At 49.6% G+C, this 16,129-nt stretch overlaps 1 protein-coding gene across 5 annotated transcripts in view; it reads left to right on the top strand.

The window, feature by feature from the left end:
- The first annotated feature begins 5,979 nt into the window (after window positions 1-5,979).
- LOC121458370 (stimulated by retinoic acid gene 6 protein-like) overlaps window positions 5,980-16,129 on the top strand; it is a 36,254-nt gene continuing 26,104 nt past the window's right edge. The window contains exons 1-2 of one of the 5 annotated variants that reach the window (XM_041667617.1): window positions 5,980-6,094; window positions 15,895-15,970. Coding sequence is in view for 2 of the 5 variants with exons in the window: in XM_041667612.1 (XP_041523546.1) it covers window positions 6,278-6,297; window positions 15,895-15,970 (96 nt within the window). In the remaining 3 variants the exon portion in view is untranslated. Of the gene's footprint in view, window positions 6,298-15,894; window positions 15,971-16,129 lie in introns of all 5 variants that reach the window. The other 4 variants (XM_041667612.1, XM_041667614.1, XM_041667615.1 and 1 more) reach the window with 4 other exon arrangements.

The following is a 16,129-nucleotide window of genomic DNA, read 5'->3' as shown; positions in this document are numbered from 1 at the left end:
TTTGTCATCTCTGAGATTCAGTCTCTCGTCCAATCAGTGGAAGCACAGGAGAAAAAGCTGTGTGCTCTCATGGGTGTTTCTTAGTGTTACATCCAGGTTGACAGGGGCCTTGCGTTGACTCGATACAATGATGTATTTCGGAGTTTGTGTGGACCAATCGTGAGTGTTACACTTTGCATAGTATTTAGATATACAATGCACAATATGTAATAATTTGTATTCTGTCCTTCTAAGAATGTTGCAGTGGGGTCCCTATGCAAGGGTCAGTGCACCTATGGCCTAGCTGGTAAAGTATGTTGAAAGACATAATGTGGGCTATTCACACAGGCTCCCACGCAGACTCTAAGCACCTCATCGCTGGCAAAAGGGGCCCCGTTGCTGGATGCTGATGTGTGGGCAGGGGACAGAAGAATTTACCAACCAGTCTGCCCAGGAGCCGTCACCTACTACTCTGAGTTTGCTCTCTTGTGTACTGTTGGCTTACTTCTAGAGAAGGAGAGAGCCTCTTGGTACCCGGGACCAGCTGCTGCAGATCTCAAGAGCTGCACCCGTTTGCCTTTCTTAGTCCAGTTCCTGCCCAGTTTGCAGTTTTCTGGGGGTGAGGAGGGGGAGTCCATATCCTGGAAAGAAGCCCCTGTGGAGGCTGCTTTATGTGGTGAGCAGAGAAGAACCATATGGTCAGGCACATAGAACAGAGCTGACCAGGTGCCTTGGGGAAGGAAGGGAGGGAAAGACAGCGAGGAGTAAAGAGGAGAATGCTGGGAAAGCTCTCAGCACTAAGATTCCATTCAACCCAAAGACTGCCAGCTTTACCTGGAATGGCCTTTTAACCTGTTCACACCTCTTGACCCCCTAATCCCATCTGTGACACTACCTAAGAAAATAATCACTCCCTTTGAAGACCTCATCCCAGAGTCGGCCACCGCATCACAAAATTGGAAACAATCTCATTGCCCACAGGCAGGCAATGATTAAGCAAAGTGTGGCCCATCTGACAATAGAGGACGAGGTAGACGCTGAAAATGAGCAAGATGTAGGCTCACGGAAATGCAAAGATGTTTATGATGTATTGCTTGGTGAGCTGGCCATTATAAAATGCACATCTGTGTGATGTCGTATGTGCATGTGAATGTGGGTCCTGCTGAGAGAAAAGGAGAGCGGGGGAGGGGGGGAGAGTGTGTGTGTATTTAATGCTGTGAAGAAAACACAGTGTTCATGCCACACAGCAGGGTCTGGAGACAAGAGCGATAAACTGTTGGCTGCCTTTCAGGGACAACCTTCTGGTAACTCCGTACTTCCTAAGGGCTCATCACTGCTCCAGGAAAGAGCAGGTGCCCGCCCTGTCAGTGAAAGAGCTCAAGGGTGAATCTTGGTGAGCATCGTGGAAGGAATCCAAGCTTCAGAGGTCGGAAAGGGTGGTCTGAACGTCCTTCAAACAGAACCATCATTCCCAAAGTCCAAACCCTGACTCAGACCAGGAAGCCCCAGCTGTGGCAAGCGTATAAAGAACAGAATTTGTCTGCTTTTTATGCAGACGCCGAGGGAGCGGGTGCTGAATGATGTCACTATGAAATTCATGTGTGCTTAATGCAGGGTGGAATATACAATCCCACAGAGGCGCATTTACATACTATCTACATTCCTTTTAAATGGTAGGGAAGGCATTATGTATGCATAATGGCCCCGAGAATTAAAGCTAAGGATTCATTTTCCAGCCCTGAACCTGAGGCATCAAAGTGTGAGTGAGTCTGAGGGGGGGGGGGGGGGGGGAGACGGACACGGCATACCAGGCTTTGAAGATGATCAGCTCCGTCTCTTTTTAAAATTGCCCCACGTCCACAGTCCAGCACAGTTAGTTATGTTTCTCAGCATCAGCTACAGACGGGGACCCCATAGGATGATGGGAAATGATGGGGGTGAACTCTCCAGATAGGGAAGGGAACTGGGACAGCTGGCGAGGTCCCAGGCACCTGGATAGTGATTAAACAGCAAGAATGAGTGTGACTTTGTGCTACACACAGGGCCTGGACACGAACACAAGGGGAGGCCAATTAATGGCCCAAAGCGGATGCATGCACATGTGTTCATTCATCCCTTAGGCCCAGAGATGAATGACGGGTGTCCCTGTCCCAGCGGAGCTCAAGCAAGGGAGGCCTTTCATCAATAGCCTAACACCGGGTCGGTCCTGGAAGGCCTCTCTGTGTTCTCAGACCCCTAGTGGACCACTCCACAGCAGGGGAAGGGGCCGTTTCCTGAGTGAAGTTTCATGAATGATGCGTGGGGGTTTCCAAGAAACATGATTGGTTTCGATGATGTACGCAGTGAGCTGAGCGGAACAAGATGCAGACCTCGGCAAAGACGGGCATTCAGAGGCTGAGCAGCTGACAAAAGAACCGCAGGGGATGCTTCTTCTGGCTGGAGCTTTGGATAAAGCACCGAGATAGGCCCTGGCCAGGGCTGCATTAGGGCAAGGAGGCACAGTTTTCTCTCTGGGCATCTGTTTGAGGCCACAGTGCAGAGCGGTACCGGAGAGGTCTGCCTGGGCAGAAGAGGAAGAGGTTAGAGTTTAGAGTTGGGGCAACAGGGCTTTAGGAGAGCAGGGACATGAACGAGGGAGGCGGAGAGGGAACCCCAGAATTCTTAGACCTTTGGGTGACTCTGTACAGTACCTACATGGAGCAGAACCAGGGCGTGGCACAGAGTGACGGGTGAGGCCCTGTACTGACGGGAGGCTGGCTGGAGATCAGCCTCGGTCAGAGCAGACTACCCCAGCCTCACAGCGTCCCTTCTGTAAGGTCAGGGACACTCCTATCAGCTGAGCAGCAGGACCCTGCAGAGGTGTGGGGCTCAGCACCACGGGTCTCCTTCTTTGGGATTCTAAACTGAAGTTATTCCAATCTCTCTTTGTTCTAGCCGTGAGGGTGGCAGCTGCTCCCTGCACAGGCCTCCTTCAACTTACCTTCCATTACATTTTGTCTATGATCTGATATAAGGACATTAACCGGTACTGGAAGTGGTCCCGAAAGGCAGCCCTCAAAGATGGGTTGCAGTCCAACAGCCAGCAAGCTTCACTAGAAATAAGCTCCGATAATTACCTAAATTATTTATGAAAATAGCAAGGAAGAAATGCATTTCTTAGCTGCAGGGCCAGCTGCTGAAAATGAAGGATACGGTTGAATCGTGTGGACTGCATAATCATAACCTAAGCTGAATCCGCAGCCTTGCCAATGTCCTGCATCAAAGTCAGGATATGGCTTCGGAAGTGGTGAGCGCCTGAGACTGTGGACTCTGAAGAAGAAGCCTCCCTGACTGGGGAAGCTTACCTGGTGTGTCTTTACTGAGGACCTTGCAGTAAGGCCCCCGTTGGCAGTTGCCTAGCAAGGATGCTTAGCTCCTGGAGACCTACTTCCTGTGACCCCCGGAATCTCAACAGGCTTCAGGCATGTGTGAACAGGGCAAGTATAACATCTGGGCTACAGAGTCACGTTTATTGATCTAGGTGCCCTGACCAGAGATTCTGGACTCGGAGTTGGGCTCAGGCAGCAGGAGAAGGCATTGCCCATTTACTTATCAGCTAGAGCCTAGAGATGTGATGACCCCTGTGTAGTAATATGAAGGTGACAGAACTTCCTCAGTGTGCCGCAGAGGAAGCAATAAAATGGCTTAGGGGGATGCTGGAACAGATTTGTCATAAACAACCTGCATGCCTGCCTCTGTGCTAAGTTCCCCAGTGGGCTCTGTCACTGCGACACTGAGACAGTCACTCGTGAATGAATCACTGCTAGGAATTGGCCCAAGGGAATCTAAGGCAGCAGATTACAGAGACACATGCAGTGTTTGATACAGCACTAGTTGTTAAGGTAAAAATAAAAACAACGCAGGTCCCCAAGTGGCAGCAGTCAGCAGTGGGCCAGGAGACCTCGGAGGGCCACGAAGGCAGCAGGTCCCAGGCAGGGAACCACGTGGCGGGTGAGAGACAGAGACCTATTAGGCATGCTGTGCAGAGAAAGTGGGTATTTGTTTAGTGGGTTATGGGGGGGGGGAAAGGAGAGAAGAGCAGAGAGAGAGAGAAACAGAAGGGGGAAGGAGAGAAGTGGGGAGAAGGGAGAGAGGCAGAAGCTACCTCTTCAGGAAAGAGATGGAAAGGAAGGACTCGCAGGCTAGAAGATGAAGGAAGATCCACTTGCCTCTGCAGATGAGGGAGGGAGTGGGTGGGGCTTATCTCTTAAAGGAACAGGACAGACCATTACACTAGTCACAAGAGTCAAACTGGGCGATGATCAGTCTAGGTGCCCAACAACAGATAGAGAGAACATGGCATATGTACATAGTGGGGTTTTATTTAACCATAAAGAGGGATAAATTATGTCATTTGTAGAAAAACAGATGGAACCGCATAGCCCCACATTAAGGAGAATGAGCCAGACTCAGACAAATAACACATGCTTCTCTTATCTGTGTCTCGTGTGTGTGTGTGTGTGTGTGTGTGTATGTGTAAATGTATGCTATGTATGTATTTTTATGTGTGTGTATACACAATTTTATGTATGGCATAAAAATATAATCTAGACTTTGGAAGAGGATTAGTGGGAGGGGATGAGGAGAAAGGGGAATACAGGAGGGAGAATATAGTCAAAATACATGATACACTCGAACGAAAATATCTTTATGACGCTCATCATTGAGAACAATGACTACACACACCAATAACAAGATACTCAAAGAACTACACTGATTTTCATAGTGTCCGCACCAGTTTTTTTCATTTTTCTTTTTTTTAAAATTTATTTATTAATTAAAGATTTCTGTCTCTTCCCCGCCACTGCCTCCCATTTCCCTCCCCCTCCCTCATCAGCCCAAAGAGCAATCAGGGTTCCCTGCCCTGTGGGAAGTCCAAGGAACCCCCACCTCCATCCATGTCTAGAAAGGTGAGCATCCAAACTGCCTAGGCTCCCACAAAGCCAGTACGTGCAGTAGCATCATTCCCACCACACTAAGTGGTTCTCTTCCTCATATCCACATCAGCATTTGTGGCCATTTTTCTTTTTATTCTTAGTCATTCTAAATGGGGTAAGATGAAATCTCAAAAAAAAAAAAAAACCCTTCACAGTACTTTTAATTTGTGTCTCACTGGTGGCTAAGGACATTTAACATTAAAAAAAAATTCTTTTGAGAACTCTCTGTTTAGTTTTTCATGCCCCATTTCAAAATTGGGTTGTTTCTTTGTTCTTCATGTTTAGTTTCCTGAGTTCTATGCATGCTTCCAGAGGAGAAAAGTACTCGTCAATCTTACTTAGCTGTGAGTCATTCAAGCTACTTTAATGACCAGCCTGACAAGACATGCCCACTGGTGCAACAGTGGTAAGGATGTTATGAGAGTAACCAACCACGTTCCGATTACATTTAAGGCCCACTCCACAAGATGAAACTCATATCTGGTACTGCCATCAGGGGCTAGAACACGTGGCTAGGCAGATCATAGTCCCTGGGGGGAAACCTACCACTGTTATTCAGCTAAATGGTCATATTATTAAGCCCCCTCCTAATGCCTTTCATTCATCCATAGACTAGTGCCTCTTGCACCCCTCACCAGGGACACTTCTTCCTTCAGTAGATGTCAGTTAACACAAGGATCCTCAACTGGTCAATTTACAGAGAATAGGAGACTTAGGGATGCTTAGCCCTAGATCGGGCATCTATATCTATCTCATGCCCTCATTCCAGGGCGCCAGCATTGTTGAGGAAGAGGGGGCTGACAGATTGCAGGGGCTGGGGGTGATAGCTGGCACAGCAGGGCTGATGCCTCTGTAAACTCACAGCTGAGACAGCAGGAAACAACCCCCTAGTCAGAGTCCTAGTTTATTACCTATAATAATGTTTTATAGCTAGCCCAAGGCACACAGCTGCCCAGTAAAGCCTCTCCATACTTTTGGGAGGTGGGTGGTCCTGGGACCACAGCTGGGGTGTAAGGGACAGCAGCAAGGCCCAGGAGAAGGCAACAGAAGAGAGGGGCCCCCTCGCGTGGGATAAGAAGCAGGGCAGCAAGCAGTGTTGTGAAACCAGGAAGAGGCCTGCTGCCTGATTTCACTCCCAGGTAAATGTTTGACTGGATGTTTGCCTTTTCTCTGAGTTTTGGGTCTACAGATCGAACTGGGCAGAATGCTAGTTCCTCAGAAGCCATCATAACCAAGAGCCCGAGAAACAAAGACGTACCCAGGGCAGCCGCATACAGGACAGCGGCATCCACCAGCACGCCACCTGAGGCTCTTTCAGCAAGATGCTTGCAGTCAGTGCAAGGTGAGCAGCAGAGGCTGAATTGAGAAGGGCTGTTCCAGACAGCCAGGTCCTCCTAGCTCCTTTGATGTTGGTGTTTAACAGATACCGGGAGAAAGGCAGGGACTGGCTAATTTGCAGGTAGACAGACATGAAACAGGGAGAACTATGGTAGATTTCCTCCCTGCCAGTTCAGAGACACAGAGAGTGAGCAGAGCCCAGGTAAAGACTTATAGGATCCTAACTTGGAATCTGTGGTTTCTCACTATGGTTCCTTCAGCTACTACTCTGGTGTAAAACTCCCTAGTCTCCCTCCCCTTTTAGATGGATATTTTAGAGTTGTCCACATTTATGAAGTATACTTTGCTGTTTAGGTATGCATATGGCACGCTGATTTGACCTCAGACATTTATGTTTTCTTTACGATAAGACGCCACCCACCCTTTGCATTTTGAAACATTTGTTAACTGAAGTCACCCTTCTGAGCCACAAAACAGTGGTACTGACTTCTCAGAACTGTAACTTTGTAGCCATGGCTAGCCGCTTCTCACCCTCCTCCTCTGCCCTCCCTGGATTCTGTCCTGCCCTGTGTTTGTATGTTTGTATGAGTCAGCCTTTGCTAGACACCCTATATGAATGAGGTCATGTCTTTCTGTCCCTGGATCATTTCACTTCCTGTAATGTCCTCCGGGTTCACCCATGTCGTCTCAGAAGACCGGATACTTATTTGAAGCTAACTAGTATTCCGTCACTCAGTTGTACTGTGTGTTCTTCATCTCCTCATCCACTCTTGGGCCACCTGGTAGATTCCATATCATGGCCATAGTGAACATTTATGAGAAAAACAAGGGTTCAGGTGTCTCTTTGATAGGTTAGTTTCATTTTCTTCATCTATTTCTTCACTGGCAGGACTGTTGAATCCTAAGGAAGCTGTATTTTTGGTTCTTTTAGAGTCCCTCTGCGGCGCATGATGCCCGTCTGTGCTCTATGCCCTGCCATACAGTTCCTGAGCTGGGCAAGGGGCTGGAGATCGAAAGACACAGAGACAGAGACACAGGTCATCCTTGAAACAGGAATGCACCAAGAATGCCCCCTTTAGTGTGTCCAGGAGCAGCTTACATAGGGATAGCCACACCCCAGCCAAACACACCAGAAACCATTCCCCTGCCATCAGGAACTCCTGAGGGTCTCATGCTCAGAGCAGCTGTAGGCACTCAGATCAGGGGAAAACAAGTTGTTTACAAGAAATTCAGGATCTGGGGGTTCACAGCTCCCAACACCCCTCCCTGCCCTTTCCCACAGTGGTCGTGCTGGTTACCCCCAAAGTGTATAAGAGTTTTTCTTTTTCCTGTCCTCAGCAGTATTTTCTTCCGTTATCTTGTGGAGAACTGCCATTCTGACAGGAATGGGCAAGCCCACAATCCTGAAAGACTCAGAGGAGAACCGGAACGGAAGGATGGAGAGCAGGGAAGCCCTTCCTAGGTGGCAGAAATCAAGATTTTTACTCTGATCTGGAAATATGGCGGATCAAGAACAGAAAACTGGCCCAGTGCCTTCTGGGGTTCCAGGATCTGCTCAGAATGCTGAGGGCTCACAAGGAAAGCAGGAGAGAGGGGAGCCGTGGAAACAAAGAGCGCATGCCAAGTGTCACCTAAAAAAGCAAGGCCAAGCAGATGGAGCACGCTGCGTTTCTCTGGATGTGGGAAGGGAACAGTGTGCTGAGAGCCCAGGAGAACCTGTCCCTCTATCCCCGTGTCCCCGGTGGGCTCTGTAGCCAGGAGAGAAAGGAGAGGCTAAGGTGACAGGGGCCTGATGCCATCAGATGTGAGTTTCTAGAAAGGTCCCTCTGGTCCACATGGAAGATGGGTTGAAACGCAACAGGAGTCTCTATGGTCATAGTGAAGGTGATTGTTGTGCCCAGATTACGACCCCCAGAGAGAGACCACCAGAGAGGTCCAGACTGTAATAACCAAGGTTTAATCAGCATAATACAAACATGTTTGGAAACCCTGTCTCCAAATGTAGAGAGAGGAGTTGTATGTCCTCTATGGGGTAAGCTTTTAAAGGCATAACTACAAAGAGGCTTTTTGAAGCTGCTTTGGCACGGGTGCAAGGACTTTTGCTCCCTCCCATTTTGCTAAGTCAGCTTTTTCCTTGTTCCTGAGTTAGGCCATCTTTATCAGCCTGTACCAGGTGGCTGGCTGGGCTGAGCTAAGTGACCTTGTGCTCAGAATCTCCCAGGTGGGCGAGGGGAGGGCCACTATCTTCCTGGGAAAACATTCTGCTAGGAAATTTCTTCTCACCCCTTTGAGAATAAGGGGTGAGGGTCCTACAGTGATCTCAACCTGGGCTATGAGCATGAACGGAAATGAATGGGTTCCATGGGGTTGGAGAAGACAGCAGGAGTTGCTCTGAGTCTGTGATGTGGCCTGATGGAAGGGTGGAGCCACAGCTCCTGCAATGAAGACTTTAGAGGACAAGCTGGTTAGAAGGCTATGCAGTTGGGACTCCAGGGAACACTCAGAAAGCGCTCCCCAGGAGGCAGGCAGCTGACTGTAGGCTAAGTAGACCCAGCCCATCTTGTGCTGGTTGCCTCACCCCCTTGACTTTGCAATGTGGGTCCTGTCCCTAAGAGCATCTTTCAATCACAGTTTCTTCCCTGGCTCTGGCCTGGCCAATCAGGGCCCTTCTCACAGGGAGGCTCCAGTCTGAGCATGCGGCTCAGGTTTTTCTTCATAAAACATGAGGTCATTACCACTCCAAGGACCCTGGCCACAAACTCTCTCTACCAGAATCTTACGTCCAAGTGTCTGAATGTGTTTCCCAATTGAAAAATTTAAAAAGTGCTGGGCTTTCAACTCTGTTACCCAATGGCACACTGGGCTTTCTCTTGGTTTTTCTGAGATATTCTGTGGGACTGTGGAAGGGGCTGGCAGGAAAGGACCTAGAAGACCACCTGCCCACCACACAGCATATGGCGTCACCTCCATTGGGTGGAGCACTGCTGTGTTGGGCAGATGTAGGGAAGGGCTGGAGAGATGGCTCAGCGGGTAGGAGCACAGTCCTTTCTTGCACAGGACGTAGGTTTGGTTCCTAGGACCGGTGTCCAGTATCTCACAACTCTTGGTAACTCCAGTTTCTGGGATCTGAATTCTCGTATGGCTCCTTGAACACCTGCACATGTGTAGAAACTCACACATGCAAATGATAAAATAAATATTTTTCTTTTTTCCCATTTCCTTGAATACGTATGGGTGTTTTGTCTGCCATTATGTCTGTGTACCATGTGTATGCCCTGTGTCCATGGAGACCAGAAGAAAATATCATATCCCCCGGAACTGGAGTTGCAGATAGTTGTGAGCTGCCATGAGAATACTGGAAATTGAGCCCAGAGAACAACCAGTGCTCTTAACCCATGAGCTCTCTCTCTGCCCTTGATAAAATAAATCTTTAAACAAAGAATGGCAGGGAGTAGAAATGGACCCCTTTCTTTTTCAGTTGCCCTTTGTTGTTGTTTTCTTCCATGATGGCTGCTTTGGGTTTTTCAAGCACTCATGAAAACAGCCATGCATGCTTCTGAAGGGAAGGCAGCAAGCAGGAGCTGGTCATGCCCGGCAGGAAATAGGCCGAGGCAAGAAGAGAAGAGAGGCCTGCATACAGAGAAAGGAGGGGCCAGGGAGAAGAGAGAAGGGAAGCAGGGTGTGGCTGAGTGGGCCCTTGGTATTCTCCTCATCCTCAGGGGTTGTTTCTCAAGGACCTGCTGAGAAAGGAGGGTCTCTGAGCCCCAGCGACCACGGCAGACCTGTGCTGACACAGGTCCATTTTCCTTGGGTGGTTTCTTTGATAGAAGAAGTTGGCTGCTCAAGGGGGCAGCTGGGCCATCTGAGCACAGTTGCCCTCTCTGGGCTATGTTGCTGGGTTGGTCATGGGACCAGCACCCTGGCTGTCCGTTAACAAAGTGAGGACTGCAGTCCACCTCATGGCAAGGGGCCCAGGGCAGGGAGCCCCTGATAAGGTAGCCCTGTGACAGTGACTCACGGGGCAGAGGAGGGAAGGTGCCAGAAGGCTGATCCTGGGAGGAAGGGCACTCTCCGGGGAATTGGCCAAGTGCTCTGGGGTCTGGGGAAGCAGTCCAGCCACTGGAGTTCCCTTCAGTTCTTTAAACACAAAATTAACTAACTAATTAACTAACTAACTAACTAATTTTACTCTTCCTCCTCCTCTTCCTCCCCCTTCTGTGGTTCTCTTCAAATTTTGAAGACAGGGCCTCATTCTGTAGCCCAGACTAACTTCAAATCCAATATATAACCTAGGTTGGCCTCAGACTCCACATAATCCCAGTCCCCCTCATCCCCACCAGTTTCCCAGAGGGCTTTGATTACAGGGTGAAGGTGCCCAGCTGGAAAAACCCTGTTTATTCTCAGAGCTGTCCATCTTGGACGAGGAATGGAGAAAGGGGAGCGGAGGGCTTGGAAGAGAACCTCATGCCAGAGGCTAGCCTGGGCTACAGAGAGAAACCCTGTCTCAATGTCACCCCTCCCTCCCCAAAAACCACCTAAAACTAAAACAAGCCTCTCATGGGCTTGGATTCCAGAGACCAGAATTATGGGATTCTGTGAGCAGAATGGAGGAGGTGGTTTCATAGTTGGGGGCTCTTTCTCCCCTTCCCTCTCCCCCTTCCTCTCCCTCCCATCCATTCCCCTCCTGTCTTTTTTCCTCCTCTGTCTATTACCTCCCTTCCTCTGTCCCCAGTGGCTACACTAATTCCCACCAAGGGTCTTACCCTCTGTACCCTCACCAACACTGGCTGCTCAGGGACGACCCACACTGGTTAGCATTGGTTACTGTTGTCCACTTAAGTTTTTTTTCTTATTTTAAGAAATGAGAGTCCAGATCATTTGCCCATTCAGAATTATAAGTTTTTTTTAAATAGTGTCCTTTTCCCTTTGTTACTAGCTCACAATTTTCAGACTGTGTTGCTTGCACGTTTCTCTCTCTCTCTCTCTCTCTCTCTCTCTCTCTCTCTCTCCTTCCCTCCCTCTCTCTCTCATCTTGACTTCTTTCCCCTCGTTCTGACCACATGCTGGAGTGCCCATCTCTCTTTTCCCTCGTTCTGACCATATGCTGGAGTGCCATCTTTTTTCACGTAACCTTCAGTGCTCTGCTCATGATCAGATCACACTCCTCTGGTTGCTAGCACTGAACTTTTGGTTTTCTCGCTCTAAACTCCACTCCTGCTTGTTCACAGTTAACGTTTATCTCTATCTGCCAAATGTGGACACCCTTTTTTTCCTAGGCCATGCCCAAAGGCAGGGGTACAGCTGCCAGCAACATACTAGGAGATGTGTCATGACGGGCTCTTTACACAAAAAGAGGCATAGGCTGTACGTGAGTTTGTTATAGTTTATACTGATAAAACAGGTAAGCACACGGCATACACACAGTTGTAAATACTCCCTGCTCCGTATTCCAGTTCCACAGAGCCAGTGGGTTGTCTCTGAATGGCAACACTGTTTTTTACTGATCCCTTGTCTCCGGGCAAGCCTAGGACTACAGCCGGTCAGTGAGCCCGGTTTCGACATGAGTGGTGGTGGACGCTTTGTTTACATGAATGAGTCAGACAAATGGGGAAGAAACAAGACGCTGCCAGGGAAAAGGCCCTGCTCCACCCACGGCCGAAACTGCTTTTGTTGAGCCATAGATATGAGATTTTGAGTCTTGGAAGAACAGAACCTCAGAAGAAAACAAAAGAAACCATTTTGGGGCGGCTCACAAAGTATAGCTACAAGTCTCCCAGGCTTGGGGCTAGAGAGATGGCTCAGCCGTCAAGGGCACTGACTTCTGCCGAGGACCCAGGTTCAGTTCCTAGCACTGACATGGTGGCTCATAACCTCCTGTTATTCCAGTTCCAGGGGACCTGATGACCTATCTCTTCAGGCCTAGACATACACACAAATACCCAACACATCAAATGAAAATAAATAAGTCTTAAAAAGAAATATAACAATTAAAACATCTGCATTATAGACATTTTCTCGATCATTTTTAGTCTTTCCACGGAACAGTCAACCCAGCCCTGATTGGCAGTAGTCGCTGGTTCCACCTGGATTCCTGCCACGGCTGATTCCAAGCCCCAGGGTTCAGGAGGGCAGTGTCCGTAGTGCAGATGAGGACATACTCCCCAGGACTGTGGCATTTCCAGTCTTCATTACTTACGCCATGAATGTAACTTCTTTAATCTTGTCTGCTTGATTTTTGATGGTGGTGTTTAATAACTATCGTGTGGTGTTCTCCTGGTGACAGCCGATCCTGTCAAACAGAGCCAAGCCAGCCTCGGTGACACCTGTGTCCACCTCAGCCCTCCAAGGCTAGATTCTGTGGATTTGTGGGATTCCCGGTAAAGCAGGGTCCCTGGCCAGGTGGTGGTGGTGCACGTCTTTAATCCCAGCACTCAGGAGGCAGAGGCAGGTGGATCTCTGAGTTCGAGGCCAGCCTGGTCTACAGAGTAAGTTCCAGGATAGGCTCCAAAGCTACAAAGAGAAATCCTGTCTTGGAAAAAAGAAAAAAAGAAAAAGATAAAGAAAAAGCTGAGTTCCTGGCGCCAGGTATGCACACAGTGTCCTGTGCAGACACACTGAGCCCCTCTCTGAACTCTAGCCTCTAAAAGCAGGCTCTTCTGGAAATCGTTGGCCATCCCAAGTTCCTCTGTGCCAGGCACCAGCTCGACTCCAGATGGGTGATCAGAAAGTCCTAGAGCGCTGGAGCTTCGGCGAGGGGGAGACTATCTGCATTCTAGTTCACGTCTCCAAGCACTCCTCTGACCATCAGAAGTGGAGTTTCCGGAAGTGGAGAGCTCAGGATTTATTATTTCGATTCTTTAGCATTTTTCAGGACTCACGTAACCTAGGTTGCCCTGTATGTCTGAGGACGGCCTTGAATTCCTGATCCTTCTGCCTCCACTTCCTGAGTGCTGGAACTGCAGCTGCATATTGGATTATTGGTTTGGATTTGAACTATTTAGTTGGCACCAATAGCAGCCAACGTTTGTGGGTGTGATGTGACGGTCCTCATATTCAGACACTGGGTGATGGTCCGGGCAGGGCCATTAGCCAGCAGTCCTCTCAGACAGTGATCTTTGCTGTGTGGTGGGAGCAATCTCAATCCTCCCCTCCAGCTCTCTGGAAGCATTCGGTACTCCACTGCTGAAGGTGGCCACTCTCTGTGCTCTGTAACATGAGCCTGTGCCCGTCTCCCTCTGCTGCTTGAGCTGATGCAGGCTCACGCATCCGCATCCTATTTTGTAAGCTCAGACAATTCTATTAGAGGTACTTACCTGACTACGCACTGTGTTTGCTGGTTCTTCTGTTCTTGCTGCTTTTAAACCCTTCTTTATAGTTTCGTTTTTCTTACTGCCTGAGGATTTTCTCTAATGTTTTTTCAGACAAATGGAAAATAGTTTTCAGTTCTTGTGCTCATAAATATGCAATGACTACATTATTAGATGGAATGTTACATGATAATACATTTAGTATTTATATATTTAAAGTAAATATTTACATATTCAAATTCCTGAGGCTGAGGGATAACAGTGTTTTGCTGATTCCTTCGTTCTGCCTCTAATTTTCCTTGGAGAGCGCGCCCTCTAGCGTTCGCTCTAAAGACAGCCTGGGCTCCCTGCACTTCGTCAGGAGGAAGGGAATAAATACCGTATTTGGAGTCTTTGGCTTCCTTGATGGCAGTCTTCCCCGAAGGGTCCTGTGTTTTGAGTGGGTGCTCGTGTGTGCTTGACAGTTCCATGGAGTATATGCTGTCTGTGTTGGGAGCCTGGCTCTAACCCACGCCAGGTGTGACTTAAAGCTGACTTTCAGTGGGGAGGGGAGGGAGAGTGTCGTACTAGCTAGAGAAGTCCTAACACTCCGGTGGCTGGCCTATGAAGCTCCAGACTCTCTCCAAGGTCCACTCCTGGTGCAGCCACTGCCCTTCTCTCTGTGACCCATGCATTTTCTACTGGAGATGTAAATATATTGTCCCTGGCTGGCCAGGGCCAAAGGTAGGCTACTGGGTTAAGCCGTCCTGTCTTTGCCGCTCCCATTGTAGGTCCATGTCAGCACTTGGTTTCTGTTTCCAGACACACGCCGCTCTTGCTCATTGCATTTTACACTATGTGTGTGTGTTTGAGTGCATATGCATGTGTGCATGCACATGCCATCCTGTGACTGTGGAGGTCAGAGGTCATCCATTCTCTCCTTCCACCATGTGGATCCTGAGGGATTGAACTCAGGCTGTCAGGCTTGGCGGCAAACCCCTTTGCCAGTGGAGTCATCTCACTGGCCCGGCTCTTGCTTCTAGCGTGGGTGTGGAGCTTGTTCCATGTGGTCTCACATTCTAGAGTCCTGCTGGCTCTTCTCTTCTCTTTGGCTCAGATTTCTGACTTTTGGCTCTCAAGTATGGCTTCTTCCCTCCCTGCCTTCTTTCCTTCCTACCACATAGGGGTTCTGTGTGGGTGGGATGGAGAGGCCGATGCTCGTGCCCAGCTTACCTTCTTGAGAGCCGAAGTGGAGCTACACTCTGTCTTCCTTCTCACACCTTGAGCCCCCTCCGTGCTATCTAGATGTTTCCGATCTCTGGTGAGACATGAGCACCGGCTGCCAGGATTTTAGGGGAATCCCAGGAGATGTGTGTGTTCCTGGTCACCCTTGAAGGTTGCTCTCCCTGAGACCTCCGAGGGGCAGGAGTCACTGGTTTCAGGATGCAGCCAAGGAGACGGCTGGCTGGGTGTACCAGAGTCAGCAATGGCAAGAGCAAAGATGGGAGGGGTGGTCGTGTGATGGGCTGTGGTGCTGTGCAGTCAGGGCGGCGGGAACAAGGTGTGGGAGGGGTGGTCGTGTGACGGGCTGTGGTGGTGCTGTGCAGTCAGGGTGGCGGGAACAAGGTGTGGGAGGGGTGGTCGTGTGACGGGCCGTGGTGCTGTGCAGTCAGGGTGGCAGGAACGAGGTGTGATGGAGCCTAGAAAAGAGGAAAGAGAAAAAGCCTTGTCAGGTAACGCTGCCTGGTGATTCTGCCTTGAGAGCCCACCAGCCTTGTCCTGCACTCTTAAGACATACCGCGGTGTGTGGTCCATTGGCTCCCCTCCTGCCCCAGCAGCTCACTGGCGTTTCTGACCATGGCTGTGAAAAACCAGGTCCATAGACTGACTTTCTGAGAAGCTAATGACGCTTCCGTCTCAGTCCTTTCGCCTGCCCAGGGCCCTTCCGAGGCTCGGCGAAGACGGGAAGGACTCTGGTTAAGGGATTTCGTGGTCATTAGTTTTTCTTAAAATGAGAAAACGCAGGTATTTCTGTAATGTTCTGTAAAAAGAACGTCCCACAAAACCCAAATCCACCCATGACTGTGCCATCCAGAATGAATGGGGGTCTTAGGGCCAGCTCCAGAGATGCTGGCTAGATCATCAGAGCGATGGATGACAGCAGTCCTTTGGGGGAGACGGGAGTGAGCAGGCTGGGGCTTGGGAAAGCAAGGAAGGAAGCTCAGATGGTCCAAACTCCCGAGAGCAATTGTGCAGCCTGGAGTTAGTGCTGTCCCAGTCTGATGATGTGAACCTGACTTGTGGCTGTTTTCCAGGACCAGGGAGCTAAATGTCACTTGTGACAGCTCAGTGGACAGGGAGGTCTTCCTCCATTACTCCCTCATCCCATCAGTAAGTACAGGAGTGGGAGCATAGGGGAGGGGCACGGAGTATAGGGGAGGGGCACGGAGCCAGAGGCAGTGAGAGGGAGGGTGTAGTGAGGGGTAGGGAGTGGGGGATGCTCCACCACAGGACTTTTGGGCAGGCCTGCATCACTCAGGGGAGAGAGCA

The sequence above is a fragment of the Microtus oregoni genome, unplaced genomic scaffold (assembly GCF_018167655.1).
Source record: "Microtus oregoni isolate MIOR12 unplaced genomic scaffold, Mior012 000017F_ref0000208, whole genome shotgun sequence".
Lineage (NCBI taxonomy): Eukaryota > Metazoa > Chordata > Mammalia > Rodentia > Cricetidae > Microtus > Microtus oregoni.
The sequence above is the reverse complement of the archived record's forward strand: the minus strand, read 5'-3'. Positions and strand labels throughout refer to the sequence as shown.